Raw genomic sequence first — 22,593 nt, 5'->3', positions numbered from 1 at the left:
GCCAAACAGGACTTCGGTCTCCGGTCAGAATTATTCTTCCTGCAAAGAGGAGACCTCATTAAATAAAAAAAACAGGTTTAAGCCCCAATTTGAAGCGAATGGAAGGGAGGGACTGAGAGGTCCCGTGTGCAGCCACGCTGTCCAAGCAACGATTCATGAATGCTCAGTCCACATCCACCCGGTGGTAGATGGCGGTAAAGACGCTGGACATTTTGAGCCGGGGCTCGATGGCTCTCCGGCCGGAGCTCCCGCCTCCCCCCCAAAGCCCGTGGAGCAGCTGTACGTACCCGGAGGACATGGAATCCCTCTGTCCTGCCACCGGGGAACGCCGCGCTCTGCGAGCCTCCCATCGGCGCCTCTCTCCGATCGGGCCGAAGCTTGAAGAAAGCAGCCCGCCGGGGCTCCGCTCCTGTCCTGTCCTGTCCGCGCGTATCCGGGGGAAAGGGGAGACGGGGAGGGGGGGGGATGGGGGCGGGTGAGGAGAGCGTCCAGTCCGACCGGGGGGGAACTCGACGACCGAGCGACTCCAGCTGCCAGCCAGCCCGCCCACCCCCTCCCCCAGTCACACCCGGCGTCCAAATAACGCCTGCTTCCATTGGCCAAGCCCCGGGAAGGCGGGATCTCCTGGTATCTTAGCAACGTGGCAGATGAAAACCAAAGATGCTGGAGAACACTCAGCAGGTCAGGCAGCCTCTGTGGAGGGAGTGGCAGAGTTCAATGCCCCTGTCCCACTTAGGAAACCTGAACGGAAACCTCTGGAGACCTTGCGCCCCACCCAAGGTTTCCGTGCGGTTCCCGGAGGTTTTTGTCAGTCTCCCTACCTGCTTCCATTATCTGCAACCTCCTGCAACCTCCAGGAACCGCACGGAAACCTTGGGTGGGGCGCAAGGTCTCCAGAGGTTTCTATTCAGGTTTCCTAAGTGGGACAGGGGCATTAATGTTTCAGGTCTGAGACTCTTCCTCAGAGCTGCCTCACAGCACCAGAGACCCGGGTTCGATCCAGACCACGGGTGCTGCCTGCACGGAGTTTGCACGTTTTCCCTGTGACTGAGTGGGTTTTCTCCGGGTGCTCTGGTTTCCTCCCACACTCCAAAGACGTGCAGGTTTGCAGGTTAATTTGTGGCGCCTTCACGCCCACGTTGGATTTGCATACTGTCTGTTACCGCTGGTGACTCGCTAGCAGCCTCACGAGAAGGTCCAGCCACAAGAGCTAAATAACAACTCCAAAGCCTTATCTGCACAGGGGTTATGATTAGTGAGAATGAAGGTAAAAGAGGCTCCCGGAATAAATGAGCTAAGTGTCGTTTGTTCTTTACTTTCTCTCGTGGGATTTAGTAGATTCTACAAATTAACTTTGGTAAAAATTGTAAATTATCCCAAGTGTGCGGGGATCACTGGTCGGCGCGGACTCAGTGTCTGTTTCCACGCTGTATCTCTAAAACTAAAACACTAAAGCTGGGTAGAAGCGAGAATACGTTAGTTTTCAGTGGGAGAGAGGGTGGAGGAGGGATGGGTCGAACAAAGGGAATATCTCTGGCAGGGTGAGGTCTCTCAGGGTGAGATTGGGGTTAAGAGGTAAAGAGGAGAGAGAGGGGATCTTATAGAAACTTACAAAATTCTTAAGGGGTTGGACAGGCTAGATGCAGGAAGATTGCTCCCGATGTTGAGGAAGTCCAGGACAAGGGGTCACAGCTCAAGGATAAGGGGGAAATCCTTTAAAACCGAGATGAGAAGAAATTTTTTCACACAGAGAGTGGTGAATCTCTGGAACTCTCTGCCACAGAGGGTAGTCGAGGCCAGTTCATTGGCTATATTTAAGAGGGAGTTAGATGTGGCCCTTGTGGCTAAGGGGATCAGAGGGTATGGAGAGAAGGCAGGTACGGGATACTGAGTTGGATGATCAGCCATGATCATATTGAATGGTGGTGCAGGCTCGAAGAGCCGAATGGCCTACTCCTGCACCTAATTTCTATGTTTCTATGTTTCTAAAGATAGATCAGCCATGATTGAATGGCAGAGTAGACTTGATGGACCGACTGGCCTAATTCTACTCCAATCACTTATGAAATAGGTTAATGGGGTAGTTAGAGTCAGATTACTTTGTATTTACCACAGTGGCACCTCAGTGATCCTTTGTGGCACCTCAGTGATCCTGATCATTGATCATTGGAGGATGAGATGTCCGAGAACCCTCAAAGCTCCTGAAAGTGTGTCAGCCAGACCTATGAAGGCACTGTTTAAGAAGGAACTGCAGATGCTGGAAAATCAAAGGTAGACAAAAATGCTGGAGAAACTCAGCGGGTGAGGCAGCATCTATGGAGCGAAGGAAATAGGCAACGTTTCGTCCTGAAACGTTGCCTATTTCCTTCGCTCCATAGATGCTGCCTCACCCGCTGAGTTTCTCCAGCACTTTTGTCTACCTATGAAGGCACTGGATTGGTGGTGTCTGCGTGTCCTGCATTGGGAACTGAGCATTTGCCATAAGATTCTGCATGGTGAAATGGGGTAGAAACAGACCCGACCACTACTCTGAGGGATTCGCCGACTCTGCATCCTCCCAACTTTATAGCGTCAAGCAAATGTGGATAAAATGCACATGGCCTCTTCGTCTAAGTCATTAGTCGAAGGGGGGAGGCTGGTCTGTGTGATGGACTGGGCTACATTCACAACTCTCCTCAACTTCCTGCAGTCTTGTGCAGAGTCTTGTGCAGCGCTGCATACCTGATCCACGACCCATTCACCTGCAACCCATTCCCTTGCTAACCCGGCTGGTGCCTTGCAATGGACAGGGAAAAATGTTCGCATGAGGTACGCACGTTTGCAGCGACATCTACTATCTAACTCTTTGGTGACCCTCGGACTATCCTTGATCGGTCTTTGCTGGCTTTACCTTGCACTAAACGTTATTCCCTTATCATGTACCTATACACTGTAAATGGCTGGATTGTAATCATGTATTGTCTTTCTGCTGACTGGTTAGCACGCAGCAAAAGATTTTCTCTGTACCTCGGTACATGTGACAGTAAACTAAACTGTAACTGTAAACTACCAGCTCTGCCTTTGGAAGGTGAATCAACGTTGGCAGCAGCGGCAATTGTCCACGGGCAATTTACAAGCACAAACACAAGCACAAACCTGGATACCCGATCCTTATACAAATAACATCCTTTATGCTGCCGTATCCAGCTCACACCTCTATGAATGGCAGAGGACTTAAAGCACCAAAGAGAAAAAGCTGGTTCCAAACTTCACAAATCCTCTGACAGCTTTGACCCATCTGTCCCTGTTTGTGGTACTTTGTTCCAGTTAACACTAACATTACTATTCCATTTGGTAGCTGTTAAGCAGCTCTGTCAGTTTTGCAGAATCCAACTACTGACACAAGCTTAACCCCGAGTCGCCTGGCTTTGTTCCTCCATGCAGAAGCACTTCCTGAGGTTAATGGGTTAGAAAATCAAGGAAATAAAACCTTTTAAAAGTCATCTGTTTCTTCTCAGTCAGACAACGACATTAACCTTTCCTCTTAATCCGTCTCAGATGAAGGCCTTTCAAGTAAAGCAGAGATCTTAAGGGCAGCATGGTGAACCTAGGCCTTGACCTTTGAAGGTAGGAACATCATTACCATTCAAGCAGTTACAGGGTCTATTAGTTCTAATAGTTTTAACTTGGTAATAAAAGTAATAACTTGCCTCTGATCAATCAACAAATTGTGAATCAGGCAATCATGAGTTGGGTTGTTTGGAACATAAAGTGCTGGAATAACTAAGCAGGTCCGGCGACATCTCAGGAGAATATGGTTAGGTGCGTTTTGGACTGGAACCCTTCTTCAGAGTGATTGTGGTGGTGGTGGGGGGGGGGGGGGGGGGGGGAAGCTGGAAAATAGGTGGGAGCAAAGAATATGGAGAACAGTTCACTGATGGAGAACCATTGCGAGAAGCGGTGGATGGAGTGAAGGCACCTTGAACCATGGCTGGGTCCGAGCTGGGAGGCCTGCAAATAGAGCTGGAAGCCATGTGGCACAAGATGGCAGCACAAGCAAGTACTGAGGAAGCACATGTGACTGTGCTAGTGAGTCTGGGTCGCAACATGGTCAAAGAGCATGTAGCAGGAATCACAGAGAGGGAGCAATGAGAGAAGGTCCCAAGTTGCTGTCTTGTTTCAAAGCTTGAATACAAGGGAATAAATAATCTCCTCTGAGGCTATACCAGTGTTCTGGTATAAATTGTGTGGGGACCAGCCCTGTTGGACCCCTTGACACATACTCATCTTCTGGTGTTATTATGATCGAAATATGCCTGTCCAAATGTCCAAACTGGGCATAAACAGTTTTTTTTATTATTCACTACTACTATTTATTTCCCATCTCTAACTGTCCCGATGAAGGTGGGGGCGAGCCGCGTTGTTGGACTGCTGCCGTCCTTCTGGTGAAAGTGCTCCCACAGTGCAGTTCCAGGGTTCAGACCCAGTGTGGGTGCAACTTGCCTGCACACCAGGGGTAGCTTCGAGTTGGACAATTGACAATGATACCTCATCGAACCTGCATGTCTTTGGGACATGGGAGGCAGACAGAAAATGCTGGAGAAACTCAGCGGGTGAGGCAGCATCTATGGAGAGAAGAAATAGGCGACGTTTCGGGTCGAGACCCTTCTTCAGACTGATGTCGGGGGTGGGAAAAAGAAAGGAAGAGGTGGAGACAGTAGGCTTTGTGGGAGAGCTGGGAAGGGGGAGGGGAAGGAGGGAGAAAGCAAGGGCTATGTGAAATTAGAGAAGTCAATGTTCATACCGCTGGCGTGTAACATGGGATGTAACTGGAAGCACCCAGAGAAACTCATGCAGTCACAAAGAGAATGTGCAAACACCACACAGACAGCAATGGAGCTCAGGTCAGCATCACATTCAGAGTTATGAGGCAACATGGACCCTTGTGGAAAACCACTATCTACATTCTTTCACAGTGAAAATTAACCCTTTACTCCCACACTCTTGAAGGCAGCTTGTAATCCATCCTTCTATGTTGCTTGCCACCACATTCTTTGGAGGCTACTGTATCTTGTCAAAGGCTTTTTGAAAATCCAAATTATCTGTGACAACTGGATGGAAGGAACTTATGTAGACATGGGTAGACAGGATGTTGAAGAAGTCATGGGGTACGCTTGCCTTCATCAGTCAGAGCACCGAGTACAGGAGTTGGGATGTTGTGTTACAACAGTATAAGTTGCTGAGGACCACACAGCTTGGTGACAGGGCGGTTACGGTGGCACAGCAGTAGAGTTGCAGCCTTACAGCGAATGCAGCGCCCATAGACCCGGGTTCGATCCCGACTACGGGTGCTGTCTGTACGGAGTTTGTACATTCTCCCCATGACCTGCGTGGGTTTTCTCCGAGATCTTCGGTTTCCTCCCACACTTCAAAGACGTATAGGTTTGTTGGTTAATTGGCTTGGTAAATGTAAAAATTGTCCCTAGTGGGTGTAGGACAGTGTTAATGTGCGGGGATCGCTGGTCGGCGCGGACCCGGTGGACCGAAGGGCCTGTTTCCGCGCTGTATCTCTAAACTAAACACAGAGTTTTGTGTGCAGTTCTGGTCGCCACACAATAGGAAGGATGCCATTAAGCTGGAAAAGGTGCAGAAAAGATTCACAAAATATTGCTCGGACTAGATGGCTTTAGTTATAAAAAGAGACTGGATAGGCTGGGACTTCTTCCCTTGGAGTGTAGGAGGTTGAGGGGAGACCTTACAGTACATAAAATCATAAGGAATATAGTTAAGGTGAATGCTCACAGTAGTTTTCCTAGTGAAAGATTTAAAAGGAACCAGAGGGGCAGGTTTTTCACACAAGGGTATATGGAATGAGCTGCCAGAGGAAGTGGCAGAGATGGGTACAATCAAAGATCCTATAGCGGAGCAAGATAGACCACTCCTTCTAAATGCAATGGGCTGACGTGTAGTACACAACGGAGTGGAACGTGGGCCTTTTTATCATCCATTTCAGTAACCCGACCCGACTCGCAGTGTAATCAACGTTGCGGGGGAACAGTTTGTGTTAATAAATTATAATTCTGAAAATGAGGAGAAGATTTTTACCAAATAACTTTTATTTTTACGAGGATGTTTCCGTAACCGGCTTCCGTCCCCGCGCTAGTATCTTTGCTCCGCTACGGGATCTTTGGTGCGGAGACGGAAGCCGGTTACGGAAATGGGGCCGAAAATTCCCCATGAATCTGCCCATGACCGTACTACGTCTTTTTCGTCGAGTGGGCTATCTTGCTTGCTATAGGATCTTTGGGTACAATTACAATGTTTAAATGGCATGTGAGCAGGGAAGAGGGATGTGGACCAAACATGGGACTAGCTTAGATGAGGCATCTTGGTTGGAGCGGACAGTTGGGTCAAATGGCCTGTCTCTCTGCTGTACGACTCCATAACTTGGTGGACTGAATGGCCTCTTTATCTGCTGCTCTGTTCTAGGATTCCTTAGGGCAGCACCTCTCACAATTAATAATAATAATAATGGATGGGATTTATATAGCGCCTTTCTAATACTCAAGGCGCTTTACATCGCATTATTCATTCACTCCTCAGTCACACTCGGTGGTGGTAAGCTACTTCTGTAGCCACAGCTGCCCTGGGGCAGACTGACGGAAGCGTGGCTGCCAATCTGCGCCTACGGCCCCTCCGACCACCACCAATCACTCACACACATTTACACACATTCACACACAGGCAAAGGTGGGTGAAGGGTCTTGCCCAAGGACACAACGACAGTATGCACTCCAAGCGGGATTCGAACCGGCTACCTTCCGGTTGCCAGCCGAACACTTAGCCCATTGTGCCATCTGTCGTCCCTATTAGCACTTTACTCAGCGCTACATTGAAGTCTCAATGTTTACGGTCTGCAGTGAGCCTTGAACTCGTGACCTTCTCACACAGAAGGAAATGTGGTTCCAGCCCAGGGAATCAGATCTCCTGCCGCGACTGTGGATCTGCAGTCTTGCCTGCAAATGCACGTCACAGGTTCGAGATTCCCGACTGATGTTTCCAGTGCAGTACTGAGGGAATGCTGCACCTGGAGGCATCCTTCTTCACAGGAGGGACACGTCACAGAAAGCAAACTGGAAGAGGATAAGAGTGAGAACACAATAAAAGAGCTGGCGTTTCAAAGATTTTTGTAAAAATTGGAGAACAGGGACTTATACACGTTGTAACCAGAAACTCTCCTTGCTGCATGAACAGTTGAACTTAAAGCATTTTTGCTGGCTTACTTTGTTGGACGTTTCATGATTACAAAGGCACTCTTTGTAATAATACGCAGTAAAAGTGTGCCTTTGTAAGCAAGCTGAAGATTATATGTACACATTAGTTTGATCCTTAGTAAAAGCATGCTTGTGTTTAATTATAGAGCATCTGACACCTGTCAGAAAGACATTGTTCTACATCTTTATTGGCACAGGATGCTTTGTGTTACTTCTTGAAACACAGTCCTCAGCAGGCATGCTCTAATGGGAGGTAACAATTGCAAGCATTTCTCAAGAGTGAAGCAGAGAGAGAACTAATTTGCCACTTCTAAGCAGTGTTGCCACAATTTTCACACTGACATTTACATAAATGTCAATTGAAAGCAAGGAATTAGCATTGGGCAGTTAGTCAATTGATTTTCAAAGTTTCATTTAGAGATACAGCGTGGAAACAGCCCCGTCCCCCACTGAGTCCACACCGACCAGCGATCCCTGCACTTTAACACTGTCCCACACATAGTAGGGACAGTGTACTTTTGTGCCAAGCCAATTTAACTACAAACCTGTACGTGTTGAGTGTGAGAGGAATCTCGGAGAGAACCCATGTGGTTACGGGGAGAACGTACAAACTCCGTACAGACAGCACCCGTAGTAGGGATCGAACCCGGTTCTCTGGCGCTGTAGCACTGCAAGGCGGTATCTCTACCGCTGCACTACCGTGTAGAAACAAAGAACTGCAGATGCATAATATACAAAAGTGCTGGTGTAACGCAGCAGGTCGGGCAGCATTCCTTGAGAACATGGGTAGGTGATGTTTCAGATCAAGACCTTTGCTTTCCAGCTAATACTTCCATTCATTTTAGATATAGTATGGAACGTGGATAAATTACTTCGATTATTCAGCCTCACATTCTCCGGATGTTTCAGTTTAGATATACAGCATGGAAACAGGCCATTTGGCCCACCGAATCCATGCCAGCCATCGATCACCCGTTCACACTAGTTCCATGTTATCCCACTTACCCAATACACACAAGGGGCAATATTTCTTTATAGAGGCCAATTAATCCATAAACGCAAGTGTCTTTGCGACATGGAAGGAAACCGGAGCACCCGGAGGGATCTCAAGCGGGAGAACGTGCAGACTCCACACACAGATAGCACCGCTCCGAGCTCAGGATGGAGCCCGGGTCTCTAGAGCTGTGAGATGGCAGCTCCACCAGCTGCACCACTGCGGTGCCAGTTTGATCACCTTCAACTCTTTTGGTGGGTTTGGTTTTGCATACGCCCTTGTTCTTCATCCAACAGAGTCATCAGTTGCCTCCTGGGTGCAGTGTTTCCTATGATTTATTCTCAATGCTTGTCTGATTGTCAGCTTCAGGTCTGTGGCCATTGCAGCTTCAGAATTGGGAGATCAAAGCGATTTGGGGCTTGGGTCAGGACAGACCTGTGGGAATTAGAGCTTCATTTTGAGGAGACCTTCAGACATCAGGAATTTCTATCTGGGAGTAGGTTGTGGGCAGCATCTCTAGAGAACTTCAATATGTGATGTTTCCCTCCATTGATGAACTGTACACTGCAAGGGCCAGGAAGCGAGCGGGCAAGATCATCTCTGATCCCTCTCACCCTGGCCACAAACTCTTTGAATCACTTCCCTCTGGAAGGCGACTCCGGATTGTCAAAGCTGCCACAGCCAGACATAAAAACAATTTTTATCCACGAGTAGTTGCTCTACTCAACAGCCAAAAATCTGTAGTCTCCATTTGATCTGGTATTTTGTTGGTTCACATGCTTGATCAATGATGTCAACAATGATCATTAATGTCTTATTATTATTAATGTTTAGTGTTTTCTGAGTCATTCGTAACTGTCACTGTATGTCATGTTGTTACTTGTGGGCGGAGCACCAAGGCAAATTCCTTGTATGTGAATACTTGGCCAATAAACTTACTTACTTCAGGTTGGGACCCTTCTTCAGACAGAGTCTGAAATCAGAAATGTCACCTATCCATATTCTCCAGAGATGCTGCCTGGCCCACTGAGTTACTCCAGCATTTTGTGCCTTTAAAAAAAATATAAACAGCATCTACAGTTCCTCATTTCTATGTAGATTAATTAAAGCAGTTTTGTGAAGGGAATGTAACTGGGGACAAAAAAAAATACAAAATTTGCTTACTCAGTAATGACAGGATGAGGTTTTAGTCCTCTCCTTTGAGCCCACTTGTGCTAAAGCGAATATTTCTACTAATGCGTCATGCAAGATCAGGCAATTCAACATATAGCAGGGGTCTAAACTCCACCCAATGCAATGGATCCACCCATTATATTGTGCAGCATGGGTTCAAGAATCTAAATCGTTTCCCCAATAATGGACCATCAATACAAATCTTAAAATATAGGCAAGTTTCAAAAGTAATTTGCTCCTTTTATTGATATACCTTACGCAGCACGCATTTGTCAATTAAAATAATGTTAGATCGGTTGTCAAAAGAGGAATAAAGTCAATCATAAATTTCTTAAAATAAAGTGTACAATCAAATACAACACACGAGATCTCAGCCAAATTGGTTCTTTTGGAAAAATTGGCTCAACTTCCAGGAACATTGTCTCAGGATGCAGCGCACATCATGTACTGAGGCCAAAAATCATTTCGTCTTTAAAGAAGATTTCACACAGTCGCATGCAGGATAGATGTTGCACCCGTATCGGGTTGTTCATAAATTAACATTTAATTGGATGCAACCTTCAAAATGTCTTTTGCTAAAATTTAGTCGCGACTTTTCCCTTCAAGTGTTGTTTATTTGAAGGTGCCGATCAGTTAGTAACTTCTTCCAAACCACTTTAGAGAATCTTCTTCCAAACTCCAGGTATGAAGTTTCCATTGAGTCTTGCCTCCTTCAGCCCAAAGTATTTTTATTTCCTGTTTCATCATCTTTTTTTAAATTATTTGCACTGCCCAAAGTTTAATTCTTCTGTCTGATTCTGATCCTTCATTCTTTTTGCTCCAGCTTTCATCTTCACCGCCCTCCCCCCCCCTCCCTCACTGAAGTGGTTACTAATGCAAGTATCCAGAACATCCAGAACTTCACCTAGTTAAGTTGAAAGAATAGTTAACCGCTGGTGCAGGGCCGAGATATGGGAAGGTATCAGAGGCTCGATCCAACCTAGCCCCACTCAAATGCACAAAGGCCCAGTTCCCAGGATCCCGAATTGATTTTTCACTTCCCAAGCCCAAGGACAGATTCAGTATTCCTTATTGCTACCCTTGGCCAAGATCACTCAACTTAACACAGACCAGGCAGTTAAGCTAGGACTTTGCCGATAGCACGTCTCGATCCCAACTCCATCTCATGCGCTGATTCACGAGGCCATCAGCAAAGCTCAGCTTTCTCCCTCACTCCATTTTGATGTTTGCCAGACTCACTCCATGGTGTTTCATCCGTTTATTCTGATGGGTTTTGGTGTGCTTGGAGAGGTGGTCACTCCTCATGAACCGCTTGCCACATTCCTGACAGCAGAAGCGTTTCTCCCCAGTGTGAGTTCTCAGGTGTCTCTGCAACTCGTCAGACCTGGTGAAGCTCTTCCCGCAAAACAGCCAGTTGCAAACAAAGGGGCGTTCTCCAGCGTGCCACCTCAGGTGGGCTTTCAGGTGGGAGGTCTTTCCATAGACTTTGCCACAGCCAGGAACGTGGCAGACGTGCTGCTTCTTCTTACCCTGGTCTTTACTACTGCCTGGAGACTGACAGTTGGGGCACCTGCATCTCCGACAGCGCCTGGCACAGTTCAGAAGACCTTTGGAAGAGCTCTGAAGGAAAGTAGATGGCAATTGGCTTTGATGGCCCAAAACCACAGCTCTTCCAAACGGGAGATGGTGAGGATTGACAGGACTGGGCTCTTGCATGCTCCACCATGGAATTTCGTCAGGATGACCGGGCGATACATGTCTATTTGGCAACGCTGAAGAACTGGGAATAAGGTTGGGGAAGCTCGGAGCAATTCCGTTAGCTTCGGGGTAAGGATAGGCCGAACTTTCCAAAACTGAAGTAGTCAGGATCTTCAGAGAAGACAACTCATAAGTGTAGACCGATTCTGTTGGAGGGGTCAGGGAAAGCTCCTGTGATCCCAAAGCTGATGGCGCTGTCCCAAGAGCATACTGAGCCTTTGGAGGACTGAAGGACATCGTGTGAGAGCTTCCAAAGGCATCATTGCTCCAAAACTGAAACATTCCAGACTTGGACCCCATCGGCGAGTCATATTGGAACTGGGGAATGGCTGCAGAGGTTGGTCCAACTTGCCCTACTCTTCCACAGGTGGCATTCAACATGGACGAACCCCTTACAGATTCTGGAGGATAATTTAGTCTTTGGTCCTATAAAATAAAAAATAAAAAATCAACTTTGGAACTCAGCAAAAAAGATAGTTAAAAAGGAAAGTGAATTGAATTTGTAGGAATGAAACGCAGATGCTGGTTTAAACCAAAGATAGACACAAAAATGTGGAGTAACTCAGTACTTTCCTCAGCTATCTCCTCCAGTAACTTGATCCATACACCCACCACCCTTTGTGTAAAAAAAAGTTACCCTTCATGTTCCTCTTAAAGGGCCTGTCCCACTTTCACAACCTCTGCCGAGTTTGCCCTTGACTCATACTCGCAGCATGGTCGTAAAGAGGTCGTAGGTAGGAGGTCATGATGCTAGTCTTAGGTACTCGTGGCATCAAGTAGGTCGGGGCGTTTTTTCTAGCACGATGAAAAATGTGCACGAGTAAAAAAGGTTGTGAATTAGGTTGTGAAAGTGGGACAGGCCATTAAATCTTTCCCCCCAACCCATAAACCTATGATGTGATTAGTGATATCCCTGCAAAAATATAAGCGGCGCGACACTGGCCCGACACCTCATCCCTCACTCCATCCAGGGAAGTAAACAGCCCTTCCAAGCGAGACAAAGATTCATCAGCACCTTCTCAAATGCGTTTCCTACTCTACATCGCAGAGATCGAACACAGACTAGGCGACTGGTTTGCCGATTCCCTACCCCTTGTTTACTGTGGCCATCTGGATATCCTGGTTGCCAGTCATTTTAATCCCTCTTCCCATTCCCACAACGACCAGTTCTCGGCCTCCTCCACTGCCAGGGGGTGGCCAAATGCAAACGAGAGGAACAGCACCTCATATTGTATAGATTGGTTTGAAGAAGGGTCCCAACCCAAAACATCACCTAGCCATGTTCTCCACAGATGCTGCCTGACCCACTGAGTTACTCCAGCACTCTGTGAAATGTCACCTATCCATGTTCTCCACAGATGCTGCCTGACCCACTGAGTTACTCCAGCACTCTGTGAAATGTCACCTATCCATGTTCTCCACAGATGCTGCCTGACCCGCTGAGTTACTCCAGCACTCTGTGAAACGTCACCTATCCATGTTTTCCACAGATGCTGCCTGACCCGCTGAGTTACTCCAGCACTCTGTGAAACGTCACCTATCCATGTTCTCCACAGATGCTGCCTGACCCGCTGAGTTACTCCAGCACTCTGTGAAACGTCACCTATCCATGTTTTCCACAGATGCTGCCTGACCCGCTGAGTTACTCCAGCACTCTGTGAAACGTCACCTATCCATGTTCTCCACAGATGCTGCCTGACCCGCTGAGTTACTCCAGCACTCTGTGAAACGTCACCTATCCATGTTCTCCACAGATGCTGCTTGACCCGCTGAGTTACTCCAGCACTCTGTGAAACGTTTCGGGTCGAGAGAAAATAATCCAATATCTATTCTCATGACAGGACACTAAGGAAAGGCGTTCTCGATGTAACGAGCCAATGTTTCTCCAGATTCCGCGTCGCTTGCCGCCACCTTCTGTCTCCCTCTCTCTGAATCCCAGAGCCCATTTGTTTAACTGAAATAGCCCTCAGGAGTGCCAGTTCCAGTAGCCATAACTCACAGATGCAATTCACAAACAGCAAAGGGATGTTTTTGTTAAGGAAGCTTAATTGTTAGTCGTTATGGTTTGGAGTGTTCCGCCAGATGCTGCAAATTCAACAGCAAGTACAAAATAACAGATCAATACTTAAAGGGGAAAACATTGCAGTTTGGACAGCGGGAAAGATTTTTTGAAGGAAAAAAACAGTAGCATAGGGTTGGGCCAAATGGCCTCATCTGGCGCTGCGAGTATCATGCATGTGCACAAAAACGAAGAAACTTGGTGCAATTTAGAAACAAGAAAAATGCAAATGTTGGTTTACAAACGATGATACAAAGTGCAGGAGTAACTCAGCGGGTCAGGCAGCATCGCTGGAGAGAAGGAATGGGTGACGTTTCGGGTCGAACCCCTTCTTCAGACTGGTTTGGAGAACATGGATAGGAGACGTTTCGGGTCGGGACCCTTATTCAGACTCTACACCCATTCCTCAAGCACGCAAATTTAATTTCCCCTCTAATGTGGGACAGTTAGTTTATTTCTCTCTCGGTGCATAGAGGATGCCGAGTGTTACCTTCACTGTGAATTGGTAGCCAATTCACTAACTTCCTCTCATCCCTGCCATTATGTTAAGATGGCAAGGGCATAGTGATTTCCCCTCTTGTCCCCTCACAAGCAAAGATCCTATAGCGGAGCTCGCTATAGGATCTTTGCTCACAAGCTGGTCAACTATTCTTCAACTGGGACAAGCAAAATCTTTCCTGCGTATAAATTCATTTAGTTACAGCCACACACACCTGGCTGCCGATTTTAATAACACACCGCCAAAAGAATACGAGAAACCGCTGACTTTAGTTTAAGGAGAAAAAGACTAATTCCAACGTTACCAATACATCCGCATTCCGTTTAAAAATGTTACATCGAGAAAGCCTTTCCTTAGTTTCCTGTCACGAGAATAGATATGGATTATTTACTCTCGACCCATTCCTTCTCTCCAGAGATGCTGCCTGTCTCGCTGAGTTACTCCAACTTTTTGTGTCTATCTATCTTCGGGATAAAAAGTTAAAATGTAACATTTATTTAACCCGAGTATCTCAAAGTTTACAAATAACACGCAAACGCAAGTTCAATCGGTTAATTGAAAAGGGAAACAATTTAAATGTTTAAAAAAATCCAACAACAACAACAAACAAACAAAAAAAATCCCGTGCCCCAAGAACAAATGAAGTTGGGGTGATTGTCAGAATGACCAATGTTAATTCACTAATTCACTTCGGTCTGAAGAAGGGTTTCGGCCCGAAACGTTGCCCATTTCCTTCGCTCCATAGATGCTGCTGCACCCGCTCAGTTTCTCCAGCACTTTTGTCTTACCTTTACTTCACTAATAAACCGGCTGTTAATAACGTCTCGTTATAAACCGCTGGCAACGTGCTTGGTAAACATTGTAAACAAGATGCATTTTTACAGAAAAGAGGGGAACTCAGCCTACAGTTAGCATACATGCTGCAGCAGGAAGAAAATACTTTTGATTAAAAAAAAGCTAAAAATGAATGGATTTTAAACGACATGACCTGCAGAAACGCTTGTGGATAATAATCTTGATCGGACCGGCAGCGACCACTCACCAGTCAATCTTGTCTGCACCTCACCGCGGTGTTTTTTCCAGGTAAAACTGACTACAGAAAGGGGAAAAAACTTTGCTTCTGATCACACTCTGTTCATTTGAATATAATCTGGGGTTTTTTGGGGGCCAATAAAAGTCAAGGCGTTTGAAGTTAACCGCCTTGCAGTGATTTGAATGGCTTGGGCACGTTTCAATCAAGCGTCAGATCCTTAAAATGAATGGACTTCGAAAGGAGGAGGTGTCTGGCTCACTGTCCGCCAGCATTGATAGACCTCTGTGATAGGAAGTCAGGGCTACACAACCTCTTAGATTGATTGACACTGACTGACGAAGCCATTGCCATCTGGGAGATCTCTGCAGACGAAGATAATTGGATTGACTTGATCAAAGAGCTAAATCATCCCGCAGGAAATCATTCCCATTCAGTGTTTGCAATGAAAACGCTTGCAATTGAAAGCAATACGATGGGTGTCTATAAAATCCAAATGTGGGGTTAAAAGTAACAAACGTAACCTTTTTTAAATAAATTTTCCCATTCAACATTTGCAGTGAAAACTTTTGCAATTGAAGGCATTTCAATGGCTATCTATAAAAACTATAATGTTTAAGAAAGATGCTGGAAATATTTAGCTACCTCCTCTCTTTCCAGCATCTATAAAACCTAAATGCATTAAAAGTAACAAATCTAACTTTTTTTTCAAATTTCCCTTTGTAACCATACATTAACCTCAAAAAATAATATCAAACCTCAAATCTTTTGTTGGGTAGAAGATTAGCTGTATATTTACAGCATTCTTATGGTTTTGAAGTTGCTGCCATTTAGCAAGATGTTTTTAACTCCCACTTAAATATAGCCAATGAACTGGCCTCAACTACCCTCTGTGGCAGAGAATTCCACAGATTCACAACTCTCTGTGTGTGAAGAAAAATGTTTTTCTCATCTCGGTCCTAAAAGACTTCCCCCTTATCCTTAAACGGTGACCCCTTGTTCTGGACTTTCCCAACATCGGGAACAATCTTCCTGCATCTAGCCTGTCCAACCCCTTAAGAATTTTGTAAGTTTCTATAAGATCCCCCCTCAATCTTCTAAATTCTAGCGAGTACAAGCCGAGTCTATCCAGTCTTTCTTCATATGAAAGTCCTGACATACCAGGAATCAGTCTACAGGATTAGTTTTTTTTAAGAGAATTAATATGAATTAATATGAATTTAAGAGAATTAAGAGAATTAATATGCTTTTTCTTTCACCTATGGAGTCATTTATTGTAAGTTGGTGTATTTAGTTGGATAATACTTTGGTTTTGGGCTTGGTTTTCTTATTTGAACGCTTATCCTGGAGTTATAGCACAAGTACTTTGTGTTTTAATTGTAATTTACCAACATAAATTTAATTCAGAAAAACAATATACAAAACGAAACAACGGAGCAAAGCTTTTAATGCATTCTTAGCATCGGTCTATACATTCAGTGTAAAGACCAACTGATTTTATCCAGAAGATAGACACAAAAAGCTGGAGTAACTCAGCGTGACAGGCAGCATCACTGGAGAGAAGGAATGGGTCGAGACCGGGTCGAGACCGGCAGTGTTAACACTGAGATGATTTACGAGGATGTTGCCACAACTCGAGGGCCCGAGCTATAGGGAGAGGTCGAGCAGGCTGGGACTCTCTTCCTTGGAGCGCAGGAGGATGAGGGGTGATCTTATAGAGGAGTACAAAAACATATAAGGAATAGATCGGATCGCCGCACAGTCTCTTGTCCAGAGTAGGGGACTTGGGTACATGTGACAAAAAAGTATCATTGAATGTAGAATCATTGAACTCTCTTGTTGGAGACGGTCATTGATTTTTGTAAGAGAAAGAATTTCATTATGTGTTAGTACTCTACAAGGGCCAGGAAGCGAGCGGGCAAGATCATCTCTGACCCCTCGCACCCTGGCCACAAACCCTTTGAATCACTTCCCTCTGAAAGGCGACTCCGGACTGTCAAAGCTGCCACAGCCAGACATAAAAACAGTTTTTATCCACGAGTAGTTAGAAAGATAGAAACATAGAAAAATAGGTGCAGGAGTAGGCCATTCGGCCCTTCGAGCCTGCACCGCCATTCAATATGATCATGGCTGATCATCCAACTCAGTATCCTGTACCTGCCTTCTCTCCATACCCCCTGATCCCTTTAGCCACATGGGCCACATCTAACTCCCTCTTAAATATAGCCAATGAACTGGCCTCAACTACCTTCTGTGGCAGAGAGTTACTCTACTCAACAGCCAAAAATCTGTAGCCACTCTTTGATCTGGTATTTTGTTGGTTCACATGCTTGATCAATGGTGTTTTATCTTTAATGTTTTATTATTATTAATGTTTAATGTTTTCTGAGTCATTCGTAACTATCACTGTATGTCATGTTGTTACTTGTGGGCGGAGCACCAAGGCAAATTCCTTGTATGTGAATACTTGGCCAAGAAACTTACTTACTTAGTACTTGGCACATGTTACAATAAAAACATCATTGACCATTGGAGCAGCTGAAGATGGTTGGTTCCAGGACACTACCCTGAGGAACTCCTGCAGTGAGGTCCTGGGGCTGGGATGACTGACCTCCATCCACCACCATCATGGCAATGACTTGATGGACTGTTTCATATTATATACAGGGAGGGCACAGGATGGATAGAAGCAGCCATTTTCAGTTTGAATAGACCAGGCACACGTTGGACGCTAGATTTAAACGTAAGAGATGTTAGACAGAGTGCAGGAGTTCACAACCACAGATGTGAGGTGTGGTCGCACTGCTAGAGTCAGCGAATAGAATAAAGGCCACATCAACATTGAAGCTCAAGTTAAGTCAAGCCAAGACGAGCTTATTGTCATATGAACAAGTACGGTGAGATGCAGGTACAATGAAAATCTTGCTTGTAGCAGCGTTACAGAATTCATGCTGCGTACAAAATGGCAGATGCATTTGGCTTCTTTTTCAAGTACACTAGGGGCAATTTACAATTTTACGGAAGTCAATTAAGCTACAAACCTGTACGTCGAGACCCAAAACGTCACCTATTCCTTTTCTCCAAAGATGCTGTCCGAACCGCTGAGTTACTCCAGCTTTTTTTATCTATCTTCGGTTTAAACAAGCGTCTGCAGTTCCTTCCTACACAGTTTAAATTTGACATCAAGTTCAGCACCGGTTTCGTGGGCTGAAGGGCCAGTGCTGTACTGTCCTATGTTGTCAGATGGAAGGTGTCCTTTGTGAATTTTCCCGGTTTCCTTTAATCTGCTCAGCAACAAGCTTCCAATAAACATTACCCAGAATCCTCAAAGACTTTGAAGGTGAACAATGGCCACCATTGTTCCTTCCGTTTGGAGCTTGTGAATGGCACTGATCTTGACCCTCGCGGGTCACACAATGCCACCTGATGGGTTTTCCCACAACATGGTGATCGGAGATCCCCAGTTAACACCACTCCAGGCATCTGTTTGAAGTAAATATTTTACAAGGCCAGATCATCTTTAAATGGGGTCACTGTGCCCTTCCAAGTAGCCTGTAACACGAGCATGTTGTTTAGAATACAAGGCAATAAAATCATTCCTGAAGACTCGCTCTCGGAAGTTTAGTTTACAGACCTTGAGTAAAGAGTGGGAAGCATTTATAGGCTCGTAGAGTTGTACAGCACAGAAACAGGCCCTCAGGCCCGCTCCTACCATACTGACTTTTTTACCCATCTGCAATAATCCCATTTGCCTGCATTAGACAATAGACAATAGACAATAGGCGCAGGAGTAGGCCATTCGGCCCTTCGAGTCAGCACCGCCATTCAATGTGATCGTGGCTGATCATCCCCAATCAGTAGCCCGTTCCTGCCTTCTCCCCATATCCCCTGACTCCGCTATATTTAAGAGCTCTCTCTTGAAAGCATCCAGAGAACCTGCTTCCACCGCCCTCTGAGGCAGAGAATTCCACAGACTCACCACTCTCTGTGAGTAAAAGTGTTTCCTCGTCTCCGTTCTAAATGGCTTACTCCTTATTCTTAAACTGTTGCCCCTGGTTCTGGACTCCCCCAACATCGGGAACATAAGACTGTATCCTTCTATGCCTTGGACAGACACAAAAACCTGGATTGACTCAGCGGGTCAGGCGGCATCTCCTACAAACGTACATGATTCTACCAGGTTAGATGTGGAGAGGATGTTTCCTCTGGCTGAGTCGTCTGGAACCAGAGTAAGGGGTTGACCGTTGAGGAGTGGTTCAAAGACTATAAAAAGACATTTGGACAGGTTCACAGATTGGACAGCCTTAGAGAAGTATGGGCCAAATGCAGGCAAATGAGACTAGTGTAGATGGGGCATCTTGACCGGCATGGAGGAGTTGGGCCAAAGGGGCCTGTTTCCATGCTGTGTGACTCTATGAATCTATGACTGGGATGAAGAAACATTTCTGCAGTCAGAGAGCGGTAGAATTCTGCCCCCCCCCCCCCCCCCCCGCCCCTCCCCCACCTTGGGTTTATTCAGAGAGAGATCAATAAATATGGAGGCAGTGCAGGAACGTCGAGCTGAGGCAGAAGTTCAGCCACACAGCTCCAGCAACCCAGACAACCCTCTAGCGCTGTCTGTTTGGAGTTTGCACGAGACCAGGTAGGTATCCCCCGGGTGCTCCAGTTTCCTCTCACATCTTAAAGGTAGGTTAAGTGACCGCTGCAGATTAACCCCCCTAAGTGTGTGAGTGAGGGGTAGAATCGTGGGGAGTTGATGAGAATTTAGAGAGAGTTGATTACAGGGAAGTGAATTGCTTTGTAAGCCAGCATTGACTGGATGGGCTGAAACGGCCTCCTATATCATGAGGACATATCGACTAGCATGAAGGGTGGAGCAGGTCAGAGAGTTTACTTCAGTTCAGCGATACAGCGTGGAAACAGGCCCCTCGGTCTACCGGGTCCAAACTGACCAGCGATCACCCATGCACGTTCGATCCTACTTACTAGGGACAATTTTCAGAAGCCTACAAACCTGCACATCTTTGGAATGCAGGAGGAAACCGGAGCACCCGGAGAAAACCCGCGCAGTCACGGGGAGAACGTGCAAACTCCGCACAGACAGCACCCGTAGTCAGGATCGAACCCGGGTCTCTGGAGCTGGAAGGTAAAACTCTACCACTGCGCTACAGTGCCTTTAGATAGCCTACTATTTGTCTGATCCCTTATTTTCTCATGTTTAAGGGGGGAAATTCTGTAGTACACACGTGGCCACTAGTGGTGGGGTGACTAACTCTGGAGTTGAGCAGGTTGCCTGTATGAAGGAGGGCTGCAATCTGGAACGGTGGCTGGGAATGAGGAAGCGGGCAGAAGTTAATGTGTAGGAAGGAACTGCAGATGCTGGTTTAAACCGAAGATAGACACAAAAAGTTGGAGTAACTCAGCGGGTCAGGCAGCATCTCTGGAGAGCAGGAATGGGTGATGTTTCGGGTCGAGACTTCAGACTAGTTAGGACAGCATTCGTTGTTCTTTATCCCGATTGCTCCCGATGTTGGGGAAGTCCAGGACAAGGGGTCACAGCTTAAGGATAAGGGGGAAATCCTTTAAAACCGAGATGAGAAGAACTTTTTTCACACTGAGAGTGGTGAATCTCTGGAATTCTCTGCCACAGAGGGTAGTCGAGGCCAGTTCATTGGCTATATTTAAGAGGGAGTTAGATGTGGCCCTTATGGCTAAGGGGATCAGAGGGTATGGAGAGAAGGCAGGTACGGGATACTGAGTTGGATGATCAGCCATGATCATATTGAATGGCGGTGCAGGCTCGAAGGGCCGAATGGCCTACTCCTGCACCTAATTTCTATGTTTCTATGTTTCTATCTCTCCATGTCATCGTCTATATCTCTCGTTTCCCTTTTCCCTAACTAGTCCAAAGACGGGTCTCGACCCGAAACGTCACCCGTTCCTTCTCTCCAGAGATGCTGCCTGTCCCGCTGAGTTACTCCAGCTTTTTGTGTCCATCTTGGGCAGGAGTTACTGGGGGCTGGAGGGACAAAAGGAGAGAAGTTGAAAGAGCATAGTGGGTGCAATAAATTGCAGGGAAAGTAAATAACGAAACAAAGACTGGTGGAGCCCAGGGGGAGAGGTGTCAGATCCGGTCTCAAACTGCTGAGCAAACAAGGAGAGAACAAGCCTTAAAGAATTAAAAGCTTTAATGCACCTGATCTGAACATCTTGCTAATGATCTTGTCGATTATTTCCTGTTTCCCTCCGAGCTGAATCCCCAGCAGGGCTCTTTGAAGTGCGGAAAAAAAACAACAGCCCCACTTTGATGTAAACAAAAGCTGGTTGAGTACAGTGCAGCTTCTGCCTGTCATTAGAATATCAGCATCACACTAAGGGCCAGGCTAGGCCTGGGCCCTTGTCACAAGAGAACAGGTGCAGCCCGCAGTTAACAATCTGCAATCCAGCTCCAATTTATTCTGGGTCACAGTCGTGGAGTTGCTCACGTGATGCCTCCAAAATTAGAGCATGTCAGAAAATTGCATTAACACAGAGAGCTTTAGCATCTCTACTCAAAGCCCCCATGTTACATCTTCAAGCCTGGAAGCCTGCAAATGTATCTCAGCCTGAATGCATAATGCAAGCATTGAATGACACATAGGCACAACATGCGCTGTAAGTGGTGCGAGCCACACTGTTGCACCATTGAACTGAAATGAGCTTTGTCAAAGGATTTGAACAGCACAAGCTTGGATTCCACGTACTATAACTTCCGCAAATGTTATGGACAAAGGTACCATGCACACACATGCTTGTTCTCCCTCTCTCACGGAATTTATTCCATGCCGACATTTTTTTTTACTCGTGGACATTTTTTACCAGGCCGGAAAAAACGCCGCGTCCTACTTGAGGCCACGGGTACGCGAAGACCACTCACGAGCATGAGGAAGAGTTACGAAGACCTCCTACGACCTCGTGGTGACCATGCTGCGAGTGTGAGTCAAGGGCAAACTCGGCAGAGGTCGCCAATTAGATTGTGAAAGTGGGACAGGGGCTTAAGGAGATATTAGAATGAGTCTGAAGAAGCATCCCAAAACGTGGTCAGTCCATTTTCCTCCACAGAAGGTTCCGATTAAATCTTTCCTCCCTCACCTTAAACCTACCTCCTCTGGTTCTCGATTCCCCTGCTCTGGGCAAGGGACTCTGTGCGTCTACCTGAAGATCCAGGTTCAGGAACAGATTCTTCCCCACAGCCATCAGGTTATTAAACACAACAACAAATAAGCTCTGAGCTCTGAACTGCAAACAACTATTATTATTGCACTATATTTGTTATTTATTGATCTTTTTTTCTCTTCCCCCGATATGTACTGTGTTTCCATGTTCACATATTCTGTTGTGCTGCAGTAAAGTAAGAATTTCATTGTCTATTGTCATCCGGGTCATATGACAATAAAACATTTTTTTTTTTTTTTTTTTAATTAAAAAAAAAAAATTGTTTATTTTATTAGAAGTTAATACAATACAAAACAATACAGTGGCACCTAATTTTAGGTGCCAACTATGTCATACCATAATCCATTCTATGTACAACCTCTAGTTTTATGTTATAGAAACATAGAAACATAGAAATTAGGTGCAGGAGTAGGCCATTCGAGCCTGCACCGCCATTCAATATGATCATGGCTGATCATCCAACTCAGTATCCCGTACCTGCCTTCTCTCCATACCCTCTGATCCCCTTAGCCACAAGGGCCACATCTAACTCCCTTATGAGAAGGAAGTAAGCAAGACAAGAAAAAGAAAACAATAGAAAGGGGAAAGAGTGGAAAAATAGATGGTAGAGAG

At 46.0% G+C, this 22,593-nt stretch overlaps 2 protein-coding genes across 3 annotated transcripts in view; both read right to left on the bottom strand.

Moving 5' to 3' along the window:
• Positions 1-569, bottom strand: part of LOC116968824 (Golgi reassembly-stacking protein 2-like) — a 40,381-nt gene extending 39,812 nt beyond the window's left edge. The window contains exon 1 of one of the 2 annotated variants that reach the window (XM_033015742.1): positions 288-569. In XM_033015742.1, coding sequence (XP_032871633.1) covers positions 288-350 — 63 coding nt within the window. In that variant the 5' untranslated portion in view covers positions 351-569. The remainder of the gene's footprint in view (positions 1-287) is intronic. The other variant, XM_033015741.1, reaches the window with a different exon arrangement.
• A 9,760-nt stretch (positions 570-10,329) lies between these two features.
• Positions 10,330-14,864, bottom strand: LOC116968759 (transcription factor Sp5-like). The gene is made up of 2 exons (XM_033015569.1): positions 14,779-14,864; positions 10,330-11,604 (listed from the first exon to the last, which is right to left on the bottom strand). The coding sequence occupies exon 2, from the start codon at positions 11,557-11,559 to the stop codon at positions 10,630-10,632; it is 930 nt and encodes a 309-aa protein (XP_032871460.1). The 5' UTR covers positions 11,560-11,604; positions 14,779-14,864; the 3' UTR covers positions 10,330-10,629.
• Between the last annotated feature and the right edge of the window lie 7,729 nt (positions 14,865-22,593).

Source organism: Amblyraja radiata, chromosome 46, assembly GCF_010909765.2.
Source record: "Amblyraja radiata isolate CabotCenter1 chromosome 46, sAmbRad1.1.pri, whole genome shotgun sequence".
Lineage (NCBI taxonomy): Eukaryota > Metazoa > Chordata > Chondrichthyes > Rajiformes > Rajidae > Amblyraja > Amblyraja radiata.
Note: the sequence above shows the minus strand (reverse complement) of the source record. Positions and strands in the feature narration are given on the sequence as shown.

Coding starts and splice junctions, on each gene's coding strand:
- LOC116968759 (XM_033015569.1), bottom strand. CDS start 11,559: ATGTTGAATGCCACCTGTGGAAGAGTAGGGCAAGTTGGACCAACCTCT.